Source organism: Gallus gallus, chromosome 19, assembly GCF_016699485.2.
Source record: "Gallus gallus isolate bGalGal1 chromosome 19, bGalGal1.mat.broiler.GRCg7b, whole genome shotgun sequence".
NCBI lineage: Eukaryota > Metazoa > Chordata > Aves > Galliformes > Phasianidae > Gallus > Gallus gallus.
In genome coordinates, this window is record NC_052550.1 from 6,508,530 (window position 1) to 6,536,430 (window position 27,901).

General features: G+C 43.1%; 1 protein-coding gene across 5 annotated transcripts in view; it reads left to right on the forward strand.

The window, feature by feature from the left end:
- The window catches only part of TAOK1 (TAO kinase 1), a 60,982-nt gene that overhangs the window by 28,315 nt on the left and 4,766 nt on the right, over positions 1-27,901 (forward strand). For 3 of the 5 annotated variants that reach the window (XM_040650429.2, XM_040650428.2, XM_040650427.2), the window contains exons 3-19: positions 3,123-3,194; positions 5,952-6,053; positions 7,662-7,707; positions 8,267-8,363; positions 8,756-8,869; positions 9,672-9,763; positions 12,240-12,333; positions 13,477-13,558; positions 15,437-15,604; positions 16,433-16,636; positions 17,765-17,962; positions 18,561-18,797; positions 19,570-19,698; positions 20,584-20,787; positions 21,227-21,466; positions 24,381-24,593; positions 25,668-25,850. In XM_040650429.2, coding sequence (XP_040506363.1) covers positions 3,123-3,194; positions 5,952-6,053; positions 7,662-7,707; positions 8,267-8,363; positions 8,756-8,869; positions 9,672-9,763; positions 12,240-12,333; positions 13,477-13,558; positions 15,437-15,604; positions 16,433-16,636; positions 17,765-17,962; positions 18,561-18,797; positions 19,570-19,698; positions 20,584-20,787; positions 21,227-21,466; positions 24,381-24,593; positions 25,668-25,850 — 2,475 coding nt within the window. The remainder of the gene's footprint in view (positions 1-3,122; positions 3,195-5,951; positions 6,054-7,661; positions 7,708-8,266; positions 8,364-8,755; positions 8,870-9,671; positions 9,764-12,239; positions 12,334-13,476; positions 13,559-15,436; positions 15,605-16,432; positions 16,637-17,764; positions 17,963-18,560; positions 18,798-19,569; positions 19,699-20,583; positions 20,788-21,226; positions 21,467-24,380; positions 24,594-25,667; positions 25,851-27,901) is intronic. The other 2 variants (XM_015296080.4, XM_040650430.2) reach the window with 2 other exon arrangements.

The following is a 27,901-nucleotide window of genomic DNA, read 5'->3' on the forward strand; positions in this document are numbered from 1 at the left end:
TGTGCAGATTAAAACATGTATTTCAGCTCCATCAATTCTGATTGACAACGCAGTTCTGTTGGTCTGATTGTCTGCTTATCATCTCTTCTCCCTTGAGAGAAGTTCTCTCTCCCTTCGTGTGTACCCCACAGGCTGCCTTACAGCCATTCTTTGTGTTTGGCACCTGGATGCTGGGGCTTTTGTTATCATTTGGCCTGACACATCCATCCCTACTGCAGGCAAGAATCCCATTCTTAAGCTGTATGAAACTTATTGACAGGAGTGTGTGGACAGCAGCTTCTCCCAGGCTGCTTGTGTAGCTCAGATACTGCAGGGCAGCTTTATCTGCAGGTTGCTCTGTGTCAACCGAAGTGCGTACTGTGAGACCTTCATTAAAAAACCATTTTCCTCAAAAAAAACCTTTTCACATTTATAATTATGGGAGGTGTGGCCAAACCTGCCAATTTTCCTTCAGAAAGCCATTTGTGTCAGGATTTTATGAGATGCCTATTCATTGTTAATAATTGCAGCAGACCATGTTGGGAACCTTCCAGCACAAATTTAATGCAGCACAGATGAACTAATTAGGAAAAGCTTCTTAATTTTGTTCCCTGCTTAAAACTATGAGCTGCCGCTGTCTGGGAGCAGATCTGGAGGAGGAAGTGCTTTCTGATAAAGCAGCACTCACCTGTGGCCATGCTTCCTACCCTTGCTCACATGGCTGGAAGCGTGGACACAAGAGGAGAGAACAGAAAATCTGTCTTCCTGTAAGTGGAAATGTTCCTGAAGCTTCTCAGGGATACTGTACGTTATAGAGGACCGTGTGAGCCACATGAGTGTGTACAACCAGCACTCAGCTGGAGATAACCTCAGGCTTATGGCATTCCCAAACATCAGCAGCATGCTGCCATCGTGGCATCTGCAGCACTCTGTGGCAGTGGTTGGGGTTGGTGTGATTGCCCATTACTGCAAGGAGGTAAGAAGGAAAAGGTCGTTAATATATAGGCCCGTCTTTCTCTTTTTTAACCACCATTTTAGGCTAACTTCACTATGGCACAAAGTAAAGCTTTGGCCTATGTTTTTTGCATTGTGTATATATATACCTTTTTACATACAGTAGATCTTAGAAAGTTCTACTATTGAATCTAAAACTGCTTCATGTTCTGACATGTAGTATCTCAAGCAGAAACCCAAAATATGATGTTAATGGCTGGACTAGATGTATTAGTGGGCAGCAGGAGGGGAGAAATTCAGTTAAGGTGAAATATGCATTGAGAACAGATGTAGGAAAGTGTATGTTTTGGGTCCTTTGTTCTTCTGTAAAGCCAGAGAGAAAATCAAATCAAATTTCCTTAGCAAGATTTTGATTCCGCTAATGTACACTATTAAACATTCTCTGGTCAATGTGATATTGGATTGTAGTTAATAACAGCTTAAAAGCATCTGGCCAAAGGTGGTGACATACCTCCACCTTTCTTTTCTTGCTGCCTTGCTTGTGTCACTGCTACAGTTACCCAGGGCATCCAATCCACTCTTCTTTGTTTCTGTCATGAGATGTCCTGCAATGGCCAAGAAGTTTCTCACCCCTCCTTATAATTGACATGAATGTTGCTGGTTTACCTTATGCTTGAGTTTCTTAGAAACTGCAAGTCTAGCACCTCTGAATCATTTTGCATTATCCTTACCCTACTCCATGTTCTGCAATGTAATAATAGCTTTCCTTCAACACAGGAAACCTACTGCACTGAAATGCTGCAGATGGAGCTGAAGAATAACCCACTCCCTTTTGTTAGCACTGCTCTTTCTGCTCTGCTGTAGTATTTTGCTCCTTGCTTTATTGCAGCTCCTCACTGACTTGCATGTTCCAGAGATTGCTTCTTATTAGAGGCAAAGATCTAGGATGTATACATATTTTTGAGACATATATACATGTATATACATACATGTATATATGTCTCAAAAAAAAGCCCAACCAGACCCCTGCTAAAAAAAAAAACACCAAAACCAACAAAAATGGACACTTATAGGTATTGTAATATCAGCGAAACAGCAGGGAGCGTCCCCTTAAACAGAAGGGAAAGTAGGGAGAGTGATGGTTCCAGCTTACGTCTGGTTGAAAGAAGGACTGGCAGGGAACTCTGGGAATCTCTTTAATGAATGGCAGAATTAAAATAGGACTGAAAACCACTTTTACAAAAGGCAGAGTGCTGACATTTCATTAATCTGTGTTCTGATAGGCTCTGATAGTACAAATACATTAAAAAATCAGCTTTTCCATCAGTCATCAGTGACTGCAGGCATGCATATTATTTTGATTTGTATCGTTTGGCTTCATATCCCAATTAACTGTGCTGCTCTGAGACACCCCCCCACCCCTGTGCCATGGTGTCCTTAGCACAGGCAGGTGGGGCCTTGTTTGGCCTTCATCCCTGCTGGTTGCAGGCTCACTGTAAGGTGCACGGGCCGCTGCTGTGTGCCAATTTAAACAAAACTTGTCTTATCTTGAAATGCTACTGTCTGAAATCAGGACGTCTGCCTTTGAAGTGTGAAAAACCACGCAGGCTTATTTTGCAATGTAAACAGCAACGTTATTGGGCTGAGCAAATGGCAGTCTGAGCTAGCACCTGGGAGTGGATGGCCGCGTGCTGCCATCTCTATATGATCTCTCTTCCCTTAAGACATGGTAGCTGGTCTCGGGGAGCACTGGGAAGAAAGCAGCCGCTGCTGGATCTCCTGCATGTCCCCTGACGTCTGTGCTTACGTTTGGGATGGAGTAAGGGCCTTGCTTCTGTTTTGTCTGGAGTGTACCAAGGATAGGAGAGATGTCGATGTAGAAAAAATCTGTTCTGCTTGAATCAGAGCTGCTGTTATAAGCTGTGATTTGTAGCTTAGGGATGGTGGTATTCAGCTCCTGGGATGCTGAGCACAGAGGGTTGTTGCACCTTATCTCGGATTTCAGATAGGTGCAGCAGTCACACCGCTGGGAAGATGCTTCAGTTTTCACTTTCTGCAGCAGCTAACTAATGGAGAAGGGTTTCTCGGCGCTTCTTCCTGAGTTAAGTCCTTGTGTGTGAGTGTTTGCTTTGCCCCTTATGGGACGTGGTGACCTGAAGGAACTGATGCACGGCGTTTTCACATTGCAGGCACGTGATGTGCGCACCAACGAAGTGGTGGCCATCAAGAAGATGTCGTACAGCGGGAAGCAGTCCAATGAGGTATGGAGAACATCTTACATATTAAGTCTTGACCACTGCAAATGTTTATTCTGTGGGATGGCTGTAATTAGCCTGGGCTGTGGCGAGAGAGATCTCTCCTGTAACTGAAGGTGAATGGGGATACAGTGTAAACAAATTTGTTTATTGTCCTCAGCATTTATCTGTCTTATCTTCACCTGGAAAAGATCAGCAGGATTCTTCAGATGCAAAGTACAATTTATGGGGCCACATAGATGTGTAGAAATAACAATAATAAAAAAAGACCCAAAATATCTATAAAAAGAGAAAATAACATGTCTGTATTCAAACTTTCCTTTTTTTCACCCTTAAACATTCAATTCTAAATCCTTTTTAAAGGAACCATTTTGCTTATTGGACAGAGGCTTACTAGGAATAGCAGCAGTGGATGCAGTAGTGAAAGATTCTGAAAGAATCCTGCCTTACACCAAGTAGTGTGACTGAGTGCATCCTTCCCTGAAAGGAGGAGCTAAAACAAAGGCAGCGAATGAACAGCAGCGCAATTAGGGAGAACTGTCAGGGCTGGGGATTAAAGTTGTCTTTGCAGAGTGATCTGGAGAAGTAGACTTCTGAGGTTTCCATGTTCAGTGTCTTCTTGGCCACCCCAGATGTGTGTTTTTTCCTGGAGATGGCTAACAGAGATAATTGATTTTATACTTGAAACATTTAAGTGCCAATACATATTCTTGAAAAGCTCAGCAGGACACGAACAGCTGATTTGGTATTATTTCTGGTAATGACATCTATCAAATCATGGCACGATTTCTTCAGCAGATGTATTTATTGTAAACATATTGTTCGAGGCATCGGTGGTTTCCTCCCTCCGTTCTCTACATCCCAGTCCTAGAGGCAGCCTCACTCTGATGAGTTCCACTCACAACAAAAACTGTGTATTGATCATCTGCACTGCCAGGCACTGAAGCATTGCTTCCTTTCTGTTGCTGTGCGTGTGTAGGAGGTAGAGGTGGCAATGTCTCTCCAGCAATTCTAACTTCATAGTTAAATTTGCTGTGCGTGCTTCTATTTTGTCACTGCAGTGACTTGTTTAACTGTGTACTGATGAAAGAATAATTTGTACTTACTACTTGTCCTGCTGTTTTAATTACTGTGAGCTATAAATACTCTGTTCACATGAATGAAACAAACTGTGCACGCTTCAGAAATAACTTCTGTTTGTCTTCAGTGCATATGTTTCTTTATTTTGAAGAAAGTAACAAGACAAGGATTAAAATGCTTTATATCTACTTCTGCATTTATTTGTTTTCTTTGGAAGTTTGCTAGAGTTATGATGAACTAAGGGCGTTCTGATGTCATTTATATTTACTTTGTTATCGTAATAAGATTTTATGATTGATGGGGTAAATCACGCTTTCAAATAAGAATATATGTAATTTTAAAAATAAGTAAACTTATTTTAACTCATTAACTTATTTAAACTCATAGTGTGATCTCAGAGCTTTTTCTGCTCAGGAGATCATGAACAGGTCTTTACTAATATATTGCCTCTCATCCCAGCATAGGAGAAGCCTAGAGAGGTGCTTCCTTGCTGTGGCTTCCATTGCCCATACCTCCAAGGGGACGGCAGCATTCTTGTGCTGCGTCATTCAGAAAGTTCATACCAGACGTTGTTCTCATAAAACTTCTGGTGCTGAGAGATGCTTAGTCAGTGAGTTGCCTCAAGTATGGCTGCCATGCTCCTGCTTTCATTTGTGCCTCCTTTTTACTGGGGAAGATTTGGGACTTGTACATTTTCCAAAGCCTTTGCATGCATGGACCCTCCATCCATCAGCAACTCCCACCCACAAAACTGAGGAACGTTGCTGGGCCTACAAGCTTCTCGGGGTGGAACCTCCTGTGTTGGATGAGCTCTGCCTCTGATTAACTTCAGAACTGATACTCTTTCTTGAAAACGTTTTCACTGTCAACACCATCATGTTGACATCTCCATACTTGAATGGTTTCAGCTACTGCATGTGTTACTGAGCATCTTTCCCAGTAGTTCTAGTTCTGCCATTGCACTTCCCAACTGTTGCCTTTCTTGCCCAAAGTTGGGTGGGTGTGCAGTGAGCTGAAGGACTTGCTGATTTTCTCCAGGGGAGCAGTGAAAGTGTTTAGGCACACATTAGAAAATGACCTTTTGGCCTTTTTTGTGTTTTACAATTGCACTGTCAGCGTTCCTCTTAGCATAAATCTGGATTCCCTTGCCTAGTAGGTGCCTCATATTAAGTTGTTCCCTGTAACTAGTAATGGAGAAGTGTTATCAAGAATATTGATTTATAGCTGCCGAACATCTTCCAGCATGGTGTAGTTACCAGTAGGGATAGGTCTTAATGTCTGTGAGACTTCAGGAAGAGATGGTTGGCACTGCTTAAGAGCACTCATTCACATCACTTTCAGATTGAGGTCTATGTTTCATTGGACAGCAGAAATGGTATTCCTTAAGAGAACTGCTTCTTTTTGAGTCCTCCCTCAGATCTCAAGTGTTTTCCAGCATATTGTATGTGTACCTATGGATATAAAACACTGATGAGAGATTCTTCTCAAAAGGATTAATCAATAAGCTTGTTTTGTAGGTCAGTTGAGGAGTGACATAGTGAACATCATGATGTTGATGGAAACTTTTTTGACTTGGAACTTAATGTTGATTTCTGCCTTTTAAAATAAATAAATGACATATTAACAACAACAACAACAAAATCAGCCAGATTCATGAAGTCTTTCTGTTCCTTTTTCCTACAGAAATGGCAGGATATTATTAAGGAAGTCAAGTTCCTCCAAAGAATAAAACACCCTAACAGTATAGAATACAAAGGCTGCTATTTGCGGGAGCATACGGCATGGGTAAGCATTGCTGCACTCTGTGCTTCTCTAGCCTTGGGTAAGGGTGCTTTAAGCCATCTCCAGCTTACTCCCAAGGGGGACCTGAACACTTACGTTGCACAGACTGAGATAAGTACAGGCAAAGACATTACAGATGCTCAACAAAATTAAACATAGGTTTTAAAAAACAGAATTTAGGGAAGTTTTCCCTTTAGCTTGCAGAGTAAGGTGATCGTGCTGTTACTCCAAAGTGCCTAGCTCAGTGGACTGAGTATCTAAAATACAGAGGAACTGGTGGAAGTAAAAAAAATCTTTACTACTTTTCTTACTTCGAAGAAAAGTGAAGATCTAATTGCACTGTCCAGAAGATGAACCTGGCAACTTTATTAGATACTTAGAGATGACTAAACGAAGCACTTGTTAACATTCAGTGGCATACCAGCTCAGTACTTTGCAGGTTGACTTAATGTGCTCCAGAAGTAAGTGTTCAGTTGTATTTTAATGGAATAGAATCCCTACTGGTAATTGTAAACAAGGTATGTTTTGAGTTGTTAGCATTTCTACTATTTAACTTCTATTGTGTATTCTTTATTTCTGATGCTTTGTTGTTGGTAGTGGCATATGTTTAAATGACAAAACCAACAAGCTGGTTTTATCTCTGGCTGTCATCTCCTAACCAATCTCAGGCATTTGATTTAAACAAACAAAAATCCAAACCCCAAACTAAATATAGTTTGTATGAGACTGCATAAAAATGTGTGTAGGAATAGCTGCATTTGGTTATGCAGAGGAAGCACCTTGTCAGACTCACTGTGATTTAGCACCTTTCATTGACAAAGTCTTTTTAGCATTATATGCTAAATGAATCAAATAGTTGAAGTAATAATTTAAGTTATAAGTAGTGTTCCTATATCACCTTCAATAAATTGGTAGGACAAAGTTTGAGCTTCTTTTTTTGCTTCAGATTTGACAGGAACAAAATTGTAAGTAAATCCCTAAGTAGCCCCTTAATACTCTGATGAGCTTAAGTGCAATTTAACATTCACATTGGGTACGTGAATGTAAAACAAGATATGTAATACAATACATAACTGGCTGTGAAAATGCTCTCGCCTTCCTTAGAAGTGTTGGTGCTTGGTATCTTACACAAGAAGGCTGTGCTAATTCCAGCTAGAGCTGCCCTTGTGCAAGGGGTCAGTGCTCGGATGGGCTTATGTTATAAGTAATACTTGCATTGTTATAGCTGAGCACTGTTGATTTCCAGCTAAGTTTAGCATACAGTCTGTGCTAGGATTTTTGCTGGTCACTCTAAATGCCATTTCATTATTGTTTATTATAGGTTTGTTTTTCAGGAGCAGTAATTTGGTGCTTCTGGTGGATACAATATATTCTTGAATATTTTTCTTCTTCTTTTTATGTGAAAGCTATTTATCTAAACATACGGAGTTTGTTAAAGGGCATTCTGTTTTCATAAGATGTCAGGTTGAGGTTGAAGTCCCATACCTCCTCCTCTTCCTCCTTGCTGGACACAGAGCAGACTGACACTGCAGGCTGCATTGTATGCACCAGTAATTATTTCCATCTCTATTAGAGATTTTATAACAACTATTTTGATTTCTTTCCATACAGCTTGTTATGGAATATTGTTTAGGATCAGCATCAGACTTACTAGAAGGTATGTCGCACATGCTTGTTTGTTTGAACATCAGATCTTTTGTTAAGTGGTTGCTTTTCTATCAAGCTTCTTGAAGTGAAGTTTTGGAGAATGTGGGTCTCCAGTAAGTTGTTCATCTCCTTGCCTTGCCAGCAACAGTTCAGGACCAAAAGCTGAGCTGTTTGTGTGTCACTTGTGTTGCTCCAGTTTAGTTATTCATGTGTGAATTGCCATAAGCTAGATCCCAAGTCCCAGAACTTTCACTGATGGAAAACTGAATGTTGAGTTCCAAATTGATATTTGGGAGAGTAGTCACAGAACAGACAGGAACGTGGCAGTTGCAAGGCAGTCTCTTGTTGGAATATAGCTGCTGTTTTAGAGTGGAAGACTACATTTGGTTATAGAATATATTTTATGCTGGGAACTACTTTTAAACTGAACATTAGCTTCTCTATCTGGACCCAGTAAAATTAAGTTTCAGTATTTTATCTGCATTTACATGATTAACGGTACTCACTTGCATGCTGCAAACTACGTTGTTTTCTTTAATATTGAATTTCAAATAAATTCTTTCCTGAAGTTCATAAAAAGCCATTGCAAGAAGTGGAAATAGCAGCAATTACCCATGGTGCTCTCCAGGGATTAGCATACTTGCATTCTCACAATATGATCCATAGGTAAGTGATTATACTTTTGCTGTCTCATAGACTTGTGGATAATGTACCTCAATGATTGTATTCTATCCATCCCAAATTTAATATTTGTAAGCAGAGATTTTCTTTTTCTAGTGATTGTGTGTGAAGCTCATCTAGGTGTGCCATTAGATGTATTTAGCTGAAATAGATGTATATAGCTGAAATTTTAAGTTGATTTTTGAGATGAGCTAGGTTCAAAGATCCAGAGTGATGTTAAGCTATTAGCCCAAGGATTAAAGGTTTTGTCTTTGGAAGAAATTTGGGTGTTTTTCAGATTGAACCTGTGAATTCTTGTTGTGTTTTGTGATCAGTCCTGTAGGAGATCTTCTGTTTTGGAGAGGAATAATACTGACATTTGTATTTTCTCTAACCAGAGATATCAAGGCAGGAAACATCCTGCTGACAGAGCCAGGACAGGTGAAACTTGCTGACTTTGGATCTGCTTCCATAGCATCTCCTGCCAACTCATTTGTGGGGACGCCATATTGGTAAGCCAAGTGTTTTAAGCAGTTCTGGAGCTGTGAAGTGAAAGGATCATTTACTGGGTATTTAGTATATTTGAACTTCATCGGAGCCAGCATTGTGATCCCCTAGCTGTGGTGGTGATAGAATGTACTCTGCAAAAGAGACTATATGGTAATTAGGTTCTGACTTCGAGAAATTGTGATTCCTCATATTTGTAGTGCACAAAAAGTAATAACAATATTTTGTTGTTCTCCTTACCCTGACTTTAAGTTGTGGGGGTGGGATTTAATCATCTGTAATGTATTTTAATCATTCCCCCAGTGGCTTTAACAATTCATGTGTTCTTACCTCATCTGGCTGTTGGAATAACTGAAGTGTTTTTTCTTTCATAGGAAAGGCCAGGTTCATTGAGCAAAACCCTTTGCAGACCCCTTGTATGCTTTTGATCTTTTACACCGAATGTGTGGTGTTTAAACAACTGCATGCTATAATTATTTCACCAGAGTTGGCCAGCCAGCTAAACTGTTGGAAATGTGGGAGGGCAAGATGGTAGTGATGCTCATAAATGCAGAGCTGGGCAAAACACACCGGGCAGCCTCCCTAGAGGCTTGCACTAGTGTGAGTGCTCAGCTGAGTGGCATTCTAAGCTCCATCCACATACCAACTGGTCCTTGTTCCCAGTGTGCCATGTTCATGCCTGATATCTTGGGGAATGATTTGGTGTTGGTGGTTGAAATCAGTGAAACATTCTGTTTCATTGAAATGCTGATGATGATAACATGCTCTATTGCACAGAATTTTATGGTTATCGATTTCCTATTTCAGGATGGCCCCAGAAGTGATTTTAGCCATGGATGAAGGGCAGTATGACGGCAAAGTAGATGTTTGGTCTCTTGGAATTACCTGTATTGAGTTAGGTAAGTTATTTTCTTTGGAAAAAAAAAAGCAAACTATAAAATGTAGTTATTTAATACCTTGAACTTACTCAGTTGAATTACAGTGCAGAAGACTTATGCTTGCTTCCTTGTCTGGAATTGGGGGGAATTTGGGGCTTGAATTTTAGAGAAGAGAGCTAAATATGCTTTACAGAATTCAAAACTAAGTCTCCAATCTGATGTTAACTGGGGCAGTGTTTCCATTACCCAAAGAAAAAGAGTCAGGCAAACAAAGAACATAGCTGAGCTGTATCACTGAAGGTGTTCACGTTATGTGGGGAAGGCTGATTGCTTTTGAACTGAAAAACAGTCTGCTTGCTGAATGGGTTTAGAAATGGACCATTGAACGTATCAGTGTGAAAACAGTTAGTGGTGTAAATTGATGTTATTTCCCTGAAATTTTAGGATGTGTTAATGAGACCTGCGATAATAGGAAATGTGGGTTAAGTGAACAGTTTCAAAGCTATATGCAGTGCATTTTGTCACTTGCGAACAGATTTGGCTAGAAAATACCTTTTACTTAAAGTGGAACACCAATTTAAAAGGACTGTGTTAGTATGGCATTCTATTTAAATTTAATGCAGGATATTATCTCAGAACAAAAATACACCAAGTGAAGCACAGTACAGCATGCAGTGCTTCTTAGCCCATAGGATCCGCTCCCTGGGAGCACTTAGCTGGGAGCTGTAGGGATGTGGGCCTGACTCCTGCTCTGCTCCCAGGGGCTGTCCTCGCAGCCCTGTCACATTGCATTGCTCATACTCCAAAGACCTCAACAGAGGAGCAGCCTGGCTGGGCAGCAGGAGCTCTCAGGAGCACACTAATCCATGCGAACTGCACAGTTTAGCTAAAAATGCTGTCTGACATTCCCAACTGTCAACTTCATTTTCTTCCAGGACATGAAATAGATTCTTTCTTCAGAGCAGAGGTTTTTTTTTTGTTTGTTTGTTGCCAATATAAAGCAAGTTCAAGGGGTGTGACTGTCATGACAGAATGCTGCTCCTAGTGGACCGAGGAGATTTGGCTGGATGCAGTGCTCCAGGAATGCACTGAGCTCATGGCCACCACACCCCCGGGTGCCGTACTGCACGCTGCATTCTTGCAGTATGAAGCGTTGGGCTCTGTGTATGGCTCCTGGCTTGGTGGAGGTGAGGCTAGGTCAGGGTGATAGAGTGTTACAGGCTTGGTTGGTGTGGGTGTCTCAGTTGTGCTGCTTTGAAATAAGCGTGGAAGGGAGGCAGGAACATGAGACATCTTCTAATTTTCTCTAGCTATTGCTTAGTCTTAGAAATAGCGCTCGCTGAAGGCTCAGTTTCACTGTTTCTTGAAGATTTATGCTCATTTTAAGAGGAAAAAAGATAGGGGGAATGGTCAGTTAAAGTAGTTAAATGGGTAATGAGTTTGATCCTGTGTAGGGGCAAGTGGTTATCTAACAGCTCAGGGAAGGGCAGCTGCTACATCTGAGCCCTAACTCTTCAATTTACTATTTGTCAGGAATCTGTAGGGCCTTGTCTGTTCTCTGACAGCAATGAGTTAACCAGGATCTCTGGTACATAGGTTACTGCTACTATTTGGCTCAAAATGCAGAATAATAATAATAAAAAATATCCTTCCCCCCTTCCTCCCTCCCCCCCCCCCCCCTTTTTTTTCTCTTTTTTTTCAGGAAGGAAAGTTTTCTGTTGCATTTTCACTGGTGTAAGAATGTCCTCATGGCCTGAGCAGCTTCTCTGGAATGTTTATAGTGAGGCTGAGCTTTATAGGTCTACCCTATAAACATTCTGATGAAGCTTCAATTTTGTTGTTACAGTGAGATCATCTCCTTCCTCATTAAGCTTTCATGCTGTGTCAGTCTATAAGAGTAACACAAGCTTGAAAGAGAGAAGAGCCAAAGAGAATGCAACTCTCAAAATAGTATAAGAGTTAGCCTGCTACTGACTTCCTGCCCGCTGCTTACTCAGTTCAGTGTGATCTGATGGCTGTTGTAACCAGATTTTCTTCATCACTTCTACTGTGATGTCTCGATAGAATAAAAAGTTCGTTAGCTTTTTTAGCAGCTGCAGCGTTTTCGCTTTTAGATAATAGCAATAATAATAATAAAACAGAGTGGGTGACACCAAAGCAAGAATGTTAATGGCTGAGCATAGATCTCACTGTTAACTTACTCCTATTTTAGAACATTAAAATGAGTCAGAGAACTCAACTGTGATAAATCACGTAATTTAGAAACTTGAGAGGACAAGGCATCTGATCTTCAAAGAGCTTTCATCTTCTGCAGCACAGACCAATGGCACAGGACACATGCCAACGTATCTGTCTGATTGCAGGGTTGGGCTGGTGTTCAGCAGCAGTGATTCTGCCGATGTGGTTTTCTTGTTAAAGGGATGTAAACTGCAAACTGTAAAGGAGTGAAAAACACGCGGCTGTCTCCCTACATAAAGTCATTTTCTCTTTTGTATAGCGGAAAGGAAGCCTCCTTTGTTTAATATGAACGCAATGAGTGCCTTATATCACATAGCGCAGAATGAATCCCCTACACTACAGTCTAATGAATGGTGAGTATTACTGAGGGAGGAATGTTGTAGGGAAGTGCTGTAAATGGAGTGCTTTGTCATGCTGAGTTCCTGAAATGGCTGGATTCCTATGGGGAAGATGTGAGCCGGAAGGTTCTTATTAGCTTCACTGCACACCCCACATATGGAGTTGACCAATTACTAATATGCATTTTAGACTGTAGAATGCAGTAGAAACAGGACGAGCTGCTGGAAGAACATAGGATCCTGTAATAAACCCAATTCATGGACCAGTAAGCTTCTGCAGCTCAGAGGCTGGCCAGAAATGTGGTTTTCTCTGTTTTGTTTTTGTTGTGTTTTTTTTTTTAATCACAAACCACACTGTCAGTTCCTAAATCTTGTTTTGTCGAAGTTTTGTGCTGCAAGATGAAGACACTGCTTGTATGTGGCAGATGTCTGCTGCACAAACTTCAGAAGAATGAATCACAGTAGCAACGTTTTGTGCCTCCCAGCCTCAGCGACTCAGTTCTGAATCAGCAAACACAGTAAACTCATCTGAAGGGTTAAAAACTTTCTAATTATGTTTTTCTGAGCTGTGGTCCCAGGCCTCTAATGTAATACATTGTGCCATATTTTTTAGAATGCTTTTTCTACCTCAGAGGTTTTCTGGTGAGGCTATTTCACACCCTGGTGCTTGACAAAACATTCAGCTCATCTTATGCATTTCTTTTTCTGACCAAAAAAAAAAAAAAAAAGCAAGAATTTAATTTACTGAAAAATGGAGGTAGCAAAAGCCCACATTACATGGTGGGGAATTGGGTGGGAGGGGGAAAGAAAGAAACTCTCTCTGTGGCTGTGATAGGCCTTGAAGAGTTGGTGCCGGATGGAATTTGACAGGGGTGCTGCTCACATGGCAATAAGTGGGTGTCTGTTTGTGTGCAGCTTCTGCAGCTCTCGAGTTGCCCCATGTTTTTACATTCTTAAGCCAAAGCGTTCTGTGGCATTGCTGAGGTCCCAGCGATGTCCTGCTGGGAGCTGTGGGCACCGTCGGGGATGTCAGAGGGTGTTGTATGGAGCAGTGGGTCTGTATGATTCCTCCCCACTCCTCCTAACAGCACGCAGTCGTGGATGTCTCAGTGCTGGGCAGTTCACTCAGGTGGATGTTTTCCCCTTTCCTTGCCATAGGTCTGACTATTTCCGAAACTTCGTAGATTCTTGCCTCCAGAAGATTCCTCAAGACAGGCCTACATCAGAGGAGCTTCTCAAGGTGGGCTTGCTTGTCCTTTGTTTGCTACGTGATACTAGCAAGGTGACATTCGTCTGTCCCACCTGCCGTCGTAGGTTCCATTTACCAATGCTCTGCCAGTTATCCCCACTCCCCTTGAGCCGAGGGGTGTTGCAGCTTTCCTGTCCCTTTGCAGCATGTGGGGCAGTTCCCCAGGTGATTCTCCATGCCAGCCCTGTTTTCAGCATAAAAGAACATTCCAACAAGTGGCACTGGATGACCATCAGCTTGTCAGGGGTGTCAGTTTCTTAAGCTCAGTCTATCCTTCCAGTGATTATAATTAATCCTGACAGAGCTGCCATGCATTAGTTAACAAATACCTTTCTTTACTCCCCTCTTTATTCTTTGCTATATATACCTCTCAAGGCTTTTTATCCTCTCCCATCACCTTTGTGCTTTACACGTAGAAATCTGCTGTTCTAAGGGTTATCCCTGGGGCAAGAAGGCATAGGAAGGGTTTTCTTCCCCACGCTTTCCCTTGACATCTGCAGATTTTCTCCTGCTTTATTTCTTTGCTTTTTTTTTCCCCTTCATTTTTCCTCCTGTATGTTGCAGATGCTTCATTTTTCCTTGCTCTTGTCTAGAAACAGTCCATGTGATGCATAGTTGCAAAAAGCTGAGGTGTACCCTAAGTGAATGCAGCTCACTCGGAACTTTGGTGTTCTAGCTGCTTTCTTCTAAGTGTGACTTGGGTGGATTTCCTGAATTGGCATCAGGTGGCATCCTGAGTTTTGCCAGCTTGTTCTCCTCACAGTGCTCATGGCATTATTTGGGGTTTTCTGACCCCAGCCATGTTTCTCCTAAACAGCCACATTTGCAAAACTTTGCGTTGCCTGAAAATGGATGCTCTTTTTTGAAGGTTTTATCGTCACATTTTTGCAGGTTTTTTACTTAAATGGTTCTGAGAACTTTTGCCTCTTTTAAAAATGGTGAATTCTGAAAGAAAAGTGCAATTACCCAGGAAAGTTTTGGTGTGGGAGTTTAGTCCTGCCACTTCAGAGTTCTGCAGATTGGTTTTATTTTGAGCAGCGCACTGCAATTAAAGAGAACATTGATGGAAATTAAACGTTTGTGAATGTATTCCTTCCACATCTATAGCCTGAAACAGCTGCATGCCATTTTAGAGGGACAGGTAGGAAATGTGACACGTTGAAAGTGGCGATACAGTCCTCCAAAGGAACAGAATGAAACAAGGTGGTGTTAATAATGACTCGTGCTTGCACAGCACATTTCATCTGGAGACTGAAAAAGCTGCATCTGACATACATAGAGGGGAATTGTTTTACCTGTTGGCAAAATGTAGCTTCCTTTGCAGTGAAATGCAGCGAAATGCATGTAGATTTGCAGCCTATCTTATGACTCACAGCTGTGTGCTGAATATTTGATTATCTAGCTTTACTAAACAAGGAATAGGGTTTTATTTTGAGAGCTAGCTGATATGTTATTAACCATGTAGTTAAAGATATTAACCATCTCAGACTTCAAGTGTTTTTACATTATTTGCTGCTCATCCTCCACCGAGGATAATGTAGTTGGAGATAATGCCTTGAAATACACCAGCACCTAAAGAAGTCTGATTTTAAACAGAGCTTGTTTTCCCAGTGTGTGATATACCTTTTTTGTTTGTTTGCTTACTTACTGTTTGTATTTTTCACGTTCCTATTTTTTGGTGGTTGTCTCCCATCAGAAATCAGTCATTCTGAAATCTGTCTGGCCCATGAGGTCTCAATATAGTGTCTTTTAGTTGTGAGGGTATTCTCCTCCTGTGCAGGAAAGAGAACTGACAAACCCAACTGGAGCTCATAACGGTTGTATCCTTTAAGCACTGGGAGGTCACTCACCTATCTGTGTGTTCTGCAGCACATGTTTGTCCTTCGGGAGCGGCCTGAAACAGTGTTAATAGACTTGATTCAGAGAACAAAGGATGCAGTGAGAGAACTGGACAACCTGCAGTACCGTAAAATGAAGAAGCTCCTCTTCCAGGAGGCACATAATGGCCCTGCAGTTGAAACACAGGAGGAGGAAGAGGTGAGAGAAAAATTTGAATGTCATCGCTGCACCAAGGAAAGATGATGTCATGTAAATAACCATAACTCAGATATTGCTGAAATGAATGGAGGCTGTTTGCACACCTGGCTATAAACTGTGCCTTCCTGTCTGTGCTTGGAGTGAAGCCTACCTCAGGGCACACACAAGGACAAGCAGAAGATGCCCAGTACTGGCAAGATGCTCTGCTGTTTGCCCATGCATGAACAGCTAACATACAGTTGTGCAAAGTTTCCCTTGCTTTGGTTGTGTGCACAAGGCTTTGGTAATCTTTTGTGTACACCTAGAGAATGTTCTTCTGACCCTTAACATAGAGAAATTTCTACTTGCTTTAAAAAAAACATGCACAGGAATTCATTTTTTGTCTTTCTTTGGGTGGCGTGCTGCAGTCACCACGTGGAGACTCTAAATTGCAGAGTCCAGTTCTGTCATCCACAGAACTATGTGACACGCAGGGTCCCCAGATGAACGCTTACTGAGATGATGCAGGTGTCAGAACAGCTTCTGGTGACGAGCTGGGGCTGAGTCGTGATGGAGCTCGGCTTGTTAACAGGCTTGCAGTTGAAAAGAATCTGACATCAGCCAGTTAATCTTGACAAGGGTGATTCTTTCTCTCCTCAGCATCCCGCAAGAGAAATGCTTCATGACAATGCCTGGAGGGTGGGAACTGCCATGACATGGCAGGTAGATGCCTGTATAAAGGAATAGAATGAGCATATAATCTAGTATTGGCCACTGATAGAGCTGCAAGGGATTTGGGTTTTCTTGATTTTTTTTCTTTTAATTTCTTAAATAATTCCTTCCTGCTAGGAACAAGATCATGGTGTTGGCAGGACAGGAACAGTGAACAGTGTCGGAAGTAATCAGTCCATTCCTAGTATGTCTATCAGTGCCAGTAGCCAAAGCAGTAGTGTTAACAGTCTTCCAGATGCCTCGGATGATAAGAGCGAGCTGGATATGATGGAAGGGGACCACACGGTGATGTCAAATAGTTCTGTCATTCACTTAAAGCCGGTAAGCATGGGATTTTTGGCTGGATAACTTTGAGGATGTGAAAAGGGAGTGGGTTTGGTTGGTTCAGTGGTTAAAAAGTAATCGAGTACTTCCTGTGCTAAGTCATTACTTGCAACTCCTAATATTGTGACACAAATACACTAAATTGCATTGGAAACTTTGGAAAGTTGCTATAAAAATAATTTATTTCTTTTGATTCTGTAACAATTATTTTACTAATCAAATTGTTTTCAAAATTGTTTGCTTCATCGTGAGGATTTGCAATGGCAGTTGTGAATAGGATTATTTAGTGAATGCCCTTATCTTGCAGAGTACTACTTCTGGGGACAAAAAATGCAAGGTTTTTCCCTTTTAGTTACTGAATTCTTAAATTCAAGACCATAGTGGTGCTTGCAATCTGTTCCTGAAGCACCCAGCTCCCCAGCACGTGATTTGGGTATTTGGTTAATGAGCAAAGATGCTCAAAAAAGGCAGTGCAGCTCTGTGGCCATGGCAGGCTGTGAAGTCACTTTGACTGCCTTACCTCTGTATGAGGAAGGATGAGGTGCAGTGTGTTGCTGGGATCTGTGCTGCTCTCCCTGCAGATGGGCTATCATGCATTTTCTCAGCCCAGTAACGTTTCCCTAGCTAATGATAGGTGTGGTTGGAATGTTTTGTTCTTTACCCACATATGCAACAAAGACACAGGTATTTCCTTGGGGAGTTAATTAGTATATCATATCTAACTCCTAATCGCGCCGTGATGAATGACAAACTAAGGATGTGGAATACGCCATGACAAATTTTAGAATTTGCTTTGAGGTATTTCTGTAGTGGGTGTAATGGAAATCATCCTCTGCCTTTCAGGGTTGCAGAGATGTTGTTTTTGTCTCTCCGACTTGATATAATCTACTTGATAGCTTTTATGTTTTCTTGAAGTAAACTATTTTCCTCAGTTTTCTGTTTTCCATTTATTTTTCTCATTTACAGCAGTAATTAGTAATTTTCCTCCCAGTAATAAAATTGCACAACAAAATCTCCAAATTAAAGACCCTAGATCACAGCTCCCATTGCAGTACATTCCTCTGTCCAGCCTAATGAGTGTAAAATGGATCTGCTTTCTTTTCCTTCAAATGCCTTTTGAACCAGACCGAAATAAAAGCCTTTAGTAATCGGAATTCTTCTTCTGCCGTGTTAATATTTGCTGATAAGGAGGAAGAAAACTACAGAGAGGAATCGGATCCTCGAACGAGGGCATCAGAACCCCAGTCTCCTCCCCAAGTATCCCGCCACAAGTCTCATTATCGCAATCGAGAGCACTTTGCTACTATACGCACAGCATCGCTGGTACGTCACAGTCTTCTCTGGGGTGAGGTGTGCAGGAAGGGCTGCCTTCAGCATGGCTCTATGGGATGGCTGAGAGCTGTCAGGATTTCAGCAGGATATGAGCTGTATTCACTGACTGTGGTGTTATCACTGAAATAGTAGAATGCGAGTCTTAAATGCGGCACCTGGGCAGAGGTGGTTTGTGTGTAGTGGATGTTTACAAAGCTGGTAGGCTTAGCAGAATGCAGGAAGCAGTTTATAATAGTAAACTGGCTTTAGTTTCCTATGTGTATTGTGTACATTTGTGTGTGTTTCTATATACATATGCACACATTCATAGTGGGCTAAGGAGGCATTATCTAGTACTAGCTTTATAACATTTGTGTGCTTTTTCTGCTGGAGCCCATGTGAGCTTATCTTTTGCTGCAGAATTTCTTTTGCTGCAGAATTCAGTTTTTAGTCTGCTCTGCTGCCACTGGGACCTGTGGTGGTCTTTACAAAAGAATAAAAAGCAACCCACATCTCTTCACTGAACACTTTTCTTCTGTGGTCAGCAGACTGCTGAAAATCAGATGAAGAAGCATTAAGTTCCTTTGCCCCAATGTGGTTATCTTCCTAGGTGACAAGGCAAATGCAGGAGCATGAACAAGACTCTGAACTCCGAGAGCAGATGTCTGGCTATAAACGTATGAGACGGCAACACCAGAAGCAGCTGATGGCATTAGAGAATAAACTGAAGGCAGAGATGGATGAGCATCGCCTCAGGTTGGACAAAGATCTTGAAACTCAGCGTAACAATTTTGCTGCAGAAATGGAAAAGCTAATAAAAAAGCACCAAGCAGCCATGGAAAAAGAGGTAGGAGATAACAGCTTAGCAGACTAGTCTTTATTTGTTAATTACTTTGAATTGTCCACTTCACCTCACTGATGAACAGATGACATTGTAGTCTCTTACATGTCTGTTTTCAGGAGCCAAGCAAATTGCTAATTAGAGAAAGGCTAATACATCACCTCCTTACACTAAGGGGTTTATGTAACTAGAGGAAAGGTATGTCCTTCATCGCAGTGCGTTGTACTAAATGCTGGTGTACTGACCCCAGGAAAAATGCTGTGAGGGTTTTCCTTTCTTTTGCCTTGTACGTGCTGTCAGTTACTGACTACCATCAGGTGTTACGGAGGCAGATGAGCCCGCAGAGAAATGGGCCAGCTATGCTTAAAGGCTCACTGTCTGGTTGCTTATGGATATGGGGGTTTTTATGCTTTTAAATAATTGACAGTGAAGTGGTGCCGCCTATGGAGATTATTATTGACTTATTTGTTCATCTTAGATCTCTTGGTGGAGGGCTAAGGCTGTAGTTGGTCATAAGGAGTTGACTGTGTTAGGTAAGAGTAGCTGAACAGGATCGAGAGAGTGAAGCACTGAAAAAGGACTCCTGCTGATGCATTGAGGGGGGTGGGGGTGGAATGAGAAGAGTTTGAGGGCAGGCTTCTGAGACTCGTGCTTTTTTCAGAGTCGTGGTGAGTATTGTGGTCACTGTATCGTGAGTTCCAGGTCTCGGGGTTAAAATGGAACATGAGCTATAATTGATCAGGCCTTGGAAACTGATCTTCTTCTGGATTTGCTGTAGGCTAAAGTGATGGCCAACGAAGAAAAGAAGTTTCAACAGCATATTCAGGCCCAACAGAAAAAAGAACTGAACAGTTTCCTGGAGTCTCAGAAGAGAGAATACAAACTCCGTAAGGAGCAGCTGAAAGAGGTAATTCATCTGTAATGAGAAATGTGAACCAACAGTGATGTGTGCAATACGCTGCAAGAGTGGTGAATGTTCAGGAACAACAACAAAGAAAACCAGTGGAGCAGTAAAGGTGACCCATGGTTTATTTTTAAAGGAAAATACCTGCAAAAACACTTAATAATTTTAATGGAGAAAGCAGGCTAATAGTTCAGTAATCACTCTATGATAGTGGAAAACCACGACCTTTGCGAAATGCAGAGAAATGGTAGAATCAAGCTTCCTGCTTCTTTTTATGGAGTGGATGAAAGGGTAAGCACTGTAAATGATGTTTTTGAAAGAACCATTTAGCACTCAACCATCAGTTGTGTGGCACAGCTTTGGAACGTTTTCCAAAGGCGGGTATTCCCAAACACAGACATTTCCTGGGAGAAAAAGACCAAAGAACAGGAGAGCCAAGAAAGATCTAATGGAAGATGTAGTAGCTTGAGCTTATAACACAGAGTCTTAGATTGATAGATGGGCAGTAGATCACAATTCAGCAAAACCTGCTGATATACAGGAATTGTCTCTTACTTAAGCTGAAGTGCATTGCAACAAACTTAGTCGCTATATGAGCATCTCCAGTGTGCAGTTGGAGCAGGCAGATTCTTTTATGGAACATGCCTTAAGCCATGTATTGAATTTAAAATGGCCGATGAAAACAAAAAGCTATGAATTGTCACCAGGTATTCCCTTAGATATGTGGTATGATGCATTTTACAGAAGCTCAGATTGTTCCTAACACCATGTGTTAGGAAAACCACGTGGAATGGCTTTGTCTGAAGCGTAGTCTATGAGGCACCCAGTTGTTCAAGGCCAGGGAGCTCAGTGCAACGATTCCACAATTAATTACCTGACTCTTATCAGGAGCTGAATGAAAACCAGAGCACTCCAAAGAAGGAGAAGCAGGAGTGGCTCTCCAAGCAGAAGGAGAACATCCAGCACTTCCAGGCAGAGGAAGAGGCCAACTTGCTGAGGCGTCAGCGGCAGTACCTGGAGCTGGAGTGTCGCCGCTTCAAGAGGCGGATGCTCCTGGGCCGCCACAACCTGGAGCAGGACCTGGTTCGGGAGGTGAGAGAGCAGCAGAGGTGGGAGCTGGGGCTGTCTGTGTGCATGGTATCTCACACAGCACTTGCTGTCCAACTTCAGTCTCACTGAGGAGTTAATTACGCCTGGCTGGGATTTTTTTTTTTTTTTTTTTTGCAGTAATTTAGAGTAAAATGTTCAAATTAGTGTCCTATTTCATGAGAACTGTCAGATCCAAAAGGTCAACAGATGCAATAATTAGTTCTTTCCAAAAAGTGCTGACTGTGAATCCACCTTGAAAAGTGAAATGAGGGAGGAAAGTGACTGGTGGCACGGAGTTGTCCACCTGATAAAGGTGTAGGGGCTCTGTGTTCTGTCCTCAAGTGCCTCAGAAAGGGAGAAATGCCCTTGTGAGCAAAGTCATGTCACATTATGAATGTGAATCCCAGAAAACAGTCTGGTAACCCCCTCTGTCGCCCTTTAGGAGTTAAACAAAAGGCAGACCCAGAAGGACCTGGAGCACGCCATGCTGCTGCGTCAGCACGAGTCCATGCAGGAGCTGGAGTTCCGCCATCTCAGCACCATCCAGAAGATGCGCTGTGAGCTGATCCGGCTCCAGCACCAGACCGAGCTCACCAACCAGCTGGAGTACAACAAGCGCCGGGAGCGGGAGCTGAGGCGTAAGCACGTCATGGAGGTGCGGCAGCAGCCCAAGAGCCTGAAGGTACTGCGTGGTGGGGGAGCGCCGGGCGCAGCGGCACCGAGGGGCTGCTGCTGGTGGTGGTGGTGGAGGCACACCGCAGCCCCGTTCTCATTTGCAGTGTGTGCAGGCCCAGGGGATGGTGAAGCTCGTTAGTTTGGTTCTGTGTGAATACCTTTATGCTGCGGCTGGTATGTTAGCAGGTGTGAGGGGCAGCAGCCAGCTGCAGTGTCCTCAGGGAGCTCCTTGCGCTGACCTTTGCCATGATGTGTTCTCCTGGGTTTCTTGCCCAGATCTTCAAGCTGAAGTGGTTGGCCAGAATTTCAGGGCCTCTGTAATTGAGGTTCTTACTGTTTTTGTTGTAAGCTTCATCCAGAGAAGCACAGTGGTTTATTCTGAAGTGTCTAAGAATGGAGTATGAAGTTTTTGCATAGCTGCTGGTACATTTCCTTAGAGAAGGAGGCAGGCTTCTCTCCACCCAGTGCTCGGCTGTGCCAGTAACAAAATGAGTGTATGGCATACTGAGCATGGGAATTCTTCGTTGTTCGAGATCTTCATATTTCACATCTGACTTAACCTGCAGTTGGTGCAAACTATCTTCTTGCAGAGGAAAAAAAAAAAAAAGCTTGAAAATAGAACTTCAGCAAGAAAAGAATGTGATTTGCCAGTATTAGAATAATATTAAATGGTGAAAACCTGGCTTGTGAGTACAAGGGACCATCTGATCACTGTCGAGAATCTCCAAGGATATAGTGTATAAATAGCGGATGACTTCACAGCGAAGCTGTGCTGCACTCTGAGCTGAATAAAACTGAACCAGCTGCATTAGGTTGATCCTTCTGAGATTAGCATGAATGAGTTCTGCCTCCCCAAGGTGATGCGGTGCAAACACGAGTGGGCAGCACATCCGTGTTCGCTCCCTGCTGGCAGCAGGGCCAACAGAACCACAGCTCTCTCCAGGCTGCAGAGCTGCCCTCTGCCCTCTGCAGAGCATCCGACCCTGTCCTTTTTCCAGCAAGGACAGGGCTGCGGCGTTTTGGCAGGAAGCATGGAAAGCTTGTGCTGTGCCATGCATGGCTGTTCTGCGATTAGCAGAGGATTTCAGGCTTGGGCTGTCGATCCAGCACCTTGGGTAGAATTGCACACAATTCGCCCTTCAGTGAAAACTGCTCTGTTATTATTTTGAGCGTTTTGATTGTGATGAAAACCCCTCTTGCTGGTGTTTCACAACACCGGGTCAAAATGATCTTGTCAGAAGGCTGCCTGGAAATCTTACCCCTCCCTTCTGTTTCCTGTTGTTGAAGCCTTTGGGTTGGAAGGCTGTAAACAGCCTGGTGGTGTCCAAGTGAAACTTCACAGAATGTGAGGACAAAAGTTTGCTATGTTTGCTGTGGTCCTTGGTGGGAACGTGTAAGCACCTGCAGACACTTCCTTGAGGGAAAGGGAGAGAGCACCTTAAAGGCCTTCAGGAGGGGAATAACTTACTGTGAATTTAGAAAGGGTAAAAGCGATATTTACCTCTCCATTATATATGTTTTGTTTGAATTAAGTCTGTCTCTGTCTTGTTTTCTACATCGATTTGACAAGATGGGCTTGTTGGTTTATACAACAGAACTTGCTGATGTCTGAATTGGGCCGGTTTTGTTTGGTCCCAGTGGATCTTTCTGTGTAGCTACAGGTGCTGTGTTTATCACCTGCCCTGCTGAGCCCTGAGTGAGTTCCAGGAGCAGTCAGTGCAGGGGCTGACAGGAGACATACACATGTACCTGCAATGCTGCTTCAGGTCCCAGAGCTCCTCCAGTTTATTCAGGGACAGAAATCTGCTCCTGTGCTCTGCTCCTGCTCCAAGTGCCCTAGGATTTGACTGTGGTGTGAATGGACTAGACTGTGCTGATGTGGTTGGTTTGATTTGTTTTTGTGCTTTGTTTTGTTTGTCTTACCATGGGGAATGTGACTGTCAGTCAGTTCACCACCACCATTCATCACTCCTGAATTTGTTTTGGTTTAGTTAGAAGTATCCCTGCCAGTCCTCCTGCAGGGAACTCCTTCCTTTTCAGGGCCTCAATGCATTTGGCAGATGCTATCCCTTTCAGGCTGCTCTGGAGGCAGGTAAGGCAGGTGGAAGAAGGACAGAAAGAATGTATCCAAGGTCACACAGCTAAGTCAGGTTCAGATACTTTGTCCTAGATTGATGTATCTCAGCCCGGTGTGCAATAACAAAGTTGTCTCTGCACAGTACTGAGATGCAGCAATTGCAAAAGGAAAACTCAGCCTCTGTTGGGACTGGGGAATTGTGTTGTTCACTAGGCTAGCACAACATCAGTGCTGGTGGTGGTATATATCTTCAGGTGTTTAATCTTTCCCACCCATTCTTGAGTATCTTTATGAAAACGAGATTCTTAATATCAAGAGTTAGAACACATCCAATCTTCATCAAACTCCCAACGGAAAAAGCATTTCTCTTTTTCCCTGTCCCTTCCCATGCGCCAGATCTGCTTCTTTGCATGACATTAAGTGCCATTCATATATATACGTGCCATATAAGCACAGTCACGTGTAAGTATGGCTTTTGGTGCTAATTAATATTAGTCCTGTCCCTCAAGAATTTTTCTTGAAAAGCAACAGCCAGGACTGGATCCAGTCCAGTGACAAATGTGAGGCTCTTTGTGCGGAGACAGCTGTATTTAGGCTGGAGCTTTGTTATAAAAGTGTCTCTATTGTAATTGTTTTGCACAGTGGCAGTGTCAAAGCAGCTGCAGCAGTAGTCATTGCCTCTTGTATATTTTGCTTCCCTCCTTGCACTGTAGACGTTATTATACATTTGTGGATTCTTGAACTCATATCCTTAATGTAATCCTAAATATCCATTTGAATGGATATTTCTCCCATTTGAAACATGCTGTTTTTTTCTTTGTTTGTGTCCCCTCCATCTTTCCAGTCAAAAGAACTACAGATAAAGAAGCAGTTTCAGGATACATGCAAGATCCAAACCAGACAGTACAAAGCACTGAGAAACCATCTGCTGGAGACCACGCCAAAGAGTGAACATAAAGCTGTCCTCAAACGGCTCAAGGAGGAGCAGACCCGGAAGCTGGCTATCCTGGCTGAGCAGTACGATCACAGCATTAATGAAATGCTCTCTACACAAGCTGTGAGTCGCCTCCGAGGGACCCAGGGTTCCTCAGCCAAATAGGGATGTTTGCATTTTAAGCAGTCTGTATCCTGACAGCAGGCTATCTGCTTCCTTGCTACACATGCCGTACCCAGCACAGTCGTTCCTCTGTATTTAAAATCTGCATTCAAATACAGAGGAAGGAGGTATTATTCCCGTCAGGCAGGTTGAAGCTGAGGCTTTTGTTGAAGGGATGCAAAGTGATGCATCTGTGTGGCTGAAAGACTGCTTTTGCATGAAGTCTGACAGCATGAATGTCCCTGTTAGAGCATCATTAAATAATACGCAACTTGCTATTTTAAGTCATTTAGATTTTGATTTATCAGTGATACCAACCAAAGCATGTCCCACTGGTGGAAAATGCTCAGTGAGTCATGGAGGAGTTCAGAGGTTTGACTGTAAATCTGCAGTAATGTTAAAAGCGCTCTGAAAGTTCTGATAGCCCTTCTTCAAGGAATGACCATGTGAGCAATGCTTTGAGTCCTTGGTACAACTGAATGTGCAGTTTTCTTTGCACTTCATGCATATCGTGTCCTGCTTATCACTCTGCACAGATTTGACACTGACACAGCAGGGTAGCTGGCCTAATTTATGTGAGGGAAGTTTAAAGTTAAGTGTTAAAACCGCTTTTAGATTTATGTCACTTTTTTGCCCTACGTCCTGCATTGGCAGGAATGCAAACTTAAGTCTCCTGCACACAGGAAATTTGTTAATCCAGCTGAACAGAGCAAGAGACCTTTTCTTTGCCTTTAGGAAAAAAAGGAGAGCTGTGAACATTAGCACCTACAGCAGTCTGTTCTCTGCAGTACGGATCGTGGTTCCTGAGGCACCACTGCTCATCAGCGTCACTTGCATCAGCACTGTGGGCTCACTGTCACCAGTCTTTGTCACTATAGGTTCTCTGTTTGGTGAAACCAAGTACAATAGAGACCAATTGTATTGCTAAGAAAACAAAAGTCCCATCCCATTCTCTCCTTCTCCCTGCAGTCCTCCCCCAGAGTGTCATGAGTGGTTACCCCATAGTGAAACGTCTCTATTGTCTGCCTTTCCCAGCTGCGTTTGGATGAAGCACAGGAAGCAGAGTGCCAGGTTTTGAAGATGCAGCTGCAGCAAGAATTGGAGCTGCTGAATGCATATCAGAGTAAAATCAAGATGCAGGCAGAAGCCCAGCATGACCGGGAGCTGCGTGATCTTGAACAGAGGGTATCCCTCCGTCGGGCCCTCCTTGAGCAGAAGGTAAAATGGGCATGTGAGCACCCTTAGCACACTCCATCTTTCAGCACTGTACCTATCAAAATACAGAGAAATTGCTTTTGCCTTGCTGTGTGGATAAATGCAGAGATCATTTGGATATTTGCCTCTCTGGGATAATGGCTCCGTGACACAGACTAAACTTTCTGCCAGCTCAGCTGTCCTCTGTGAGCAGATTCTGGCTTTCTGGCTGGGGCAGAGCTGCTTAAAGCATGCCAGAGCCAGGGGGAGCTGTACCTCTGTGGGCAGAAGGGAAAGCAAATGGTTCTTTCTGTCTCTGAGCTGCAAGGCAACATCCTCAGTTCATAGAGGACAGACATAATGACCTAAAGTGAAAGTGTTGCTTTTTCTTGAAGTTTGCATGGTATTAGCAGTAGGTATCTGGGGAAAAAAATGCAGGGCAAAGTTAAAATGGCTGGATTTGTGATTTGAGACCCTATGTTTTCTGGTAAAAAAAAAAAATGATTTTTTTTTAACTGCAGTTCTGCTCTGTTTATCACTGTGGAGACCAAACTGCAGTTTCCCCATGTTATAGAAAGGCTGCTGTCAGCAGCACTGCCCTTAGCAAATGGCCGTAGCCAAGACTCCCAAGCATGGGCAACCTGCTGCTCCCTAGATTTCAACTTGAGTTGGCTATTGCATGTGTTGAGGTGCTCTTTGTTGAAGCATGCTTTTCTACGTGGTGCCCGGATGCATGGGGTTTGTAGAAGTGCATGCACAAACCAGAGGAAGGGTAATGCAGCAGTCAGTGAAAGGAAACACGCAGTCAGCCTTCCTGCTGTGAATTTTTCCCCTCCTGATTTGCTCTGAGGGTGCCAGCCATCACCATTCACACAGCAGTTCTCAGCTCCGATGCTGATCGGCGATTATTAAATTATGGCAATTACTCTGTGGCCTCGAGGTTCCTTGCACTTAAATCCTCCCAGAGGCCAACAGATGGATGCTTGGCTGGTAGAAGGCCCTGTTGGAATAAAGCTGCTCCACCTCATGGTCAGCAGAGGAATATCTCCAAGAAGGCAGCGCTGTGCTTTGGTCTCCTGCAAGTAGCTGAATCTCTGGAAGAAACTGAATTTGTGCAAACAGGGTTCCTATGTTGCACCCACATGTGGGGTAATTGTTTTTATATCCCATTGCTAGTTCTGCTCCTGTCCCAGCCCTGCTTCTAAGTGTATACTGGGCTGGGTGTGCATTGCCCTCTGGTGGTGTGAACTGAAGGGAGCTCTGGAAGAAGTGTGCCACAGCAAGCCAAGCTCCTCATGTGCAGAATCGGCACTGCGCGTGGTGTTGTACTGAAAGCTGAGCCCAAGAAACTTGCATCAATCTATGACAGTGTTCTGTAAGTCTCTCAGTGAAGGTGAGGATCAAAGTCTGTGCATAGAAGGCCTGTGCAAATTGACTGGCATCAGCAATGGTGATAGGAAGCTTAGCAGTAGTACAGTGTAGAGGAGAAAAGGAAGCGATAGCAACAAGACCTAGCATATTTTTTTTCTTTTTTGTGCCCCTGTGTACCTTAGAATAGTGAAAGACTGCATGGTCCTTCAGCTTCCATAGGTGGGAAGCCTTTATTTAGCCATATGCACAATGCTAATGTGTTGATGCTGATATAATTGTGGACGAATGGTGAGACAGTTGCTGGAATTACAGCAACTTAGTGGCAGCTCGAGGGAAGACACCTGGGTGCAAATGTGGATGCATCTTCCTTTTGAAAGGATGTCCTTTACAGGGAAGGGTATTCTGACTTTGTAAGAGTTTGGGGTTGCTAGTGCTCTGGTGCAGGTTGCTCACCGATGTCACCTGGTATTTGTGTGCCTGTGCTAACTGAAGCTGTCTGGCAGCCAGAGCAAGGGCATGTATGTGCACAGGATGAATGTCTGACTTTATGTGCACAAACACATACACAGCCTGTGGCAAAGTCAGTCCCCAGTGTTCAACAACAAACTAGATTCCAGAAGTTGTCTTGTGCATAGGATTCTGCTTCCGCCTCAGCACAGTGCTCTTTATTTTTGATGGTGCCCATCACCGTAGTAACTCAGCAG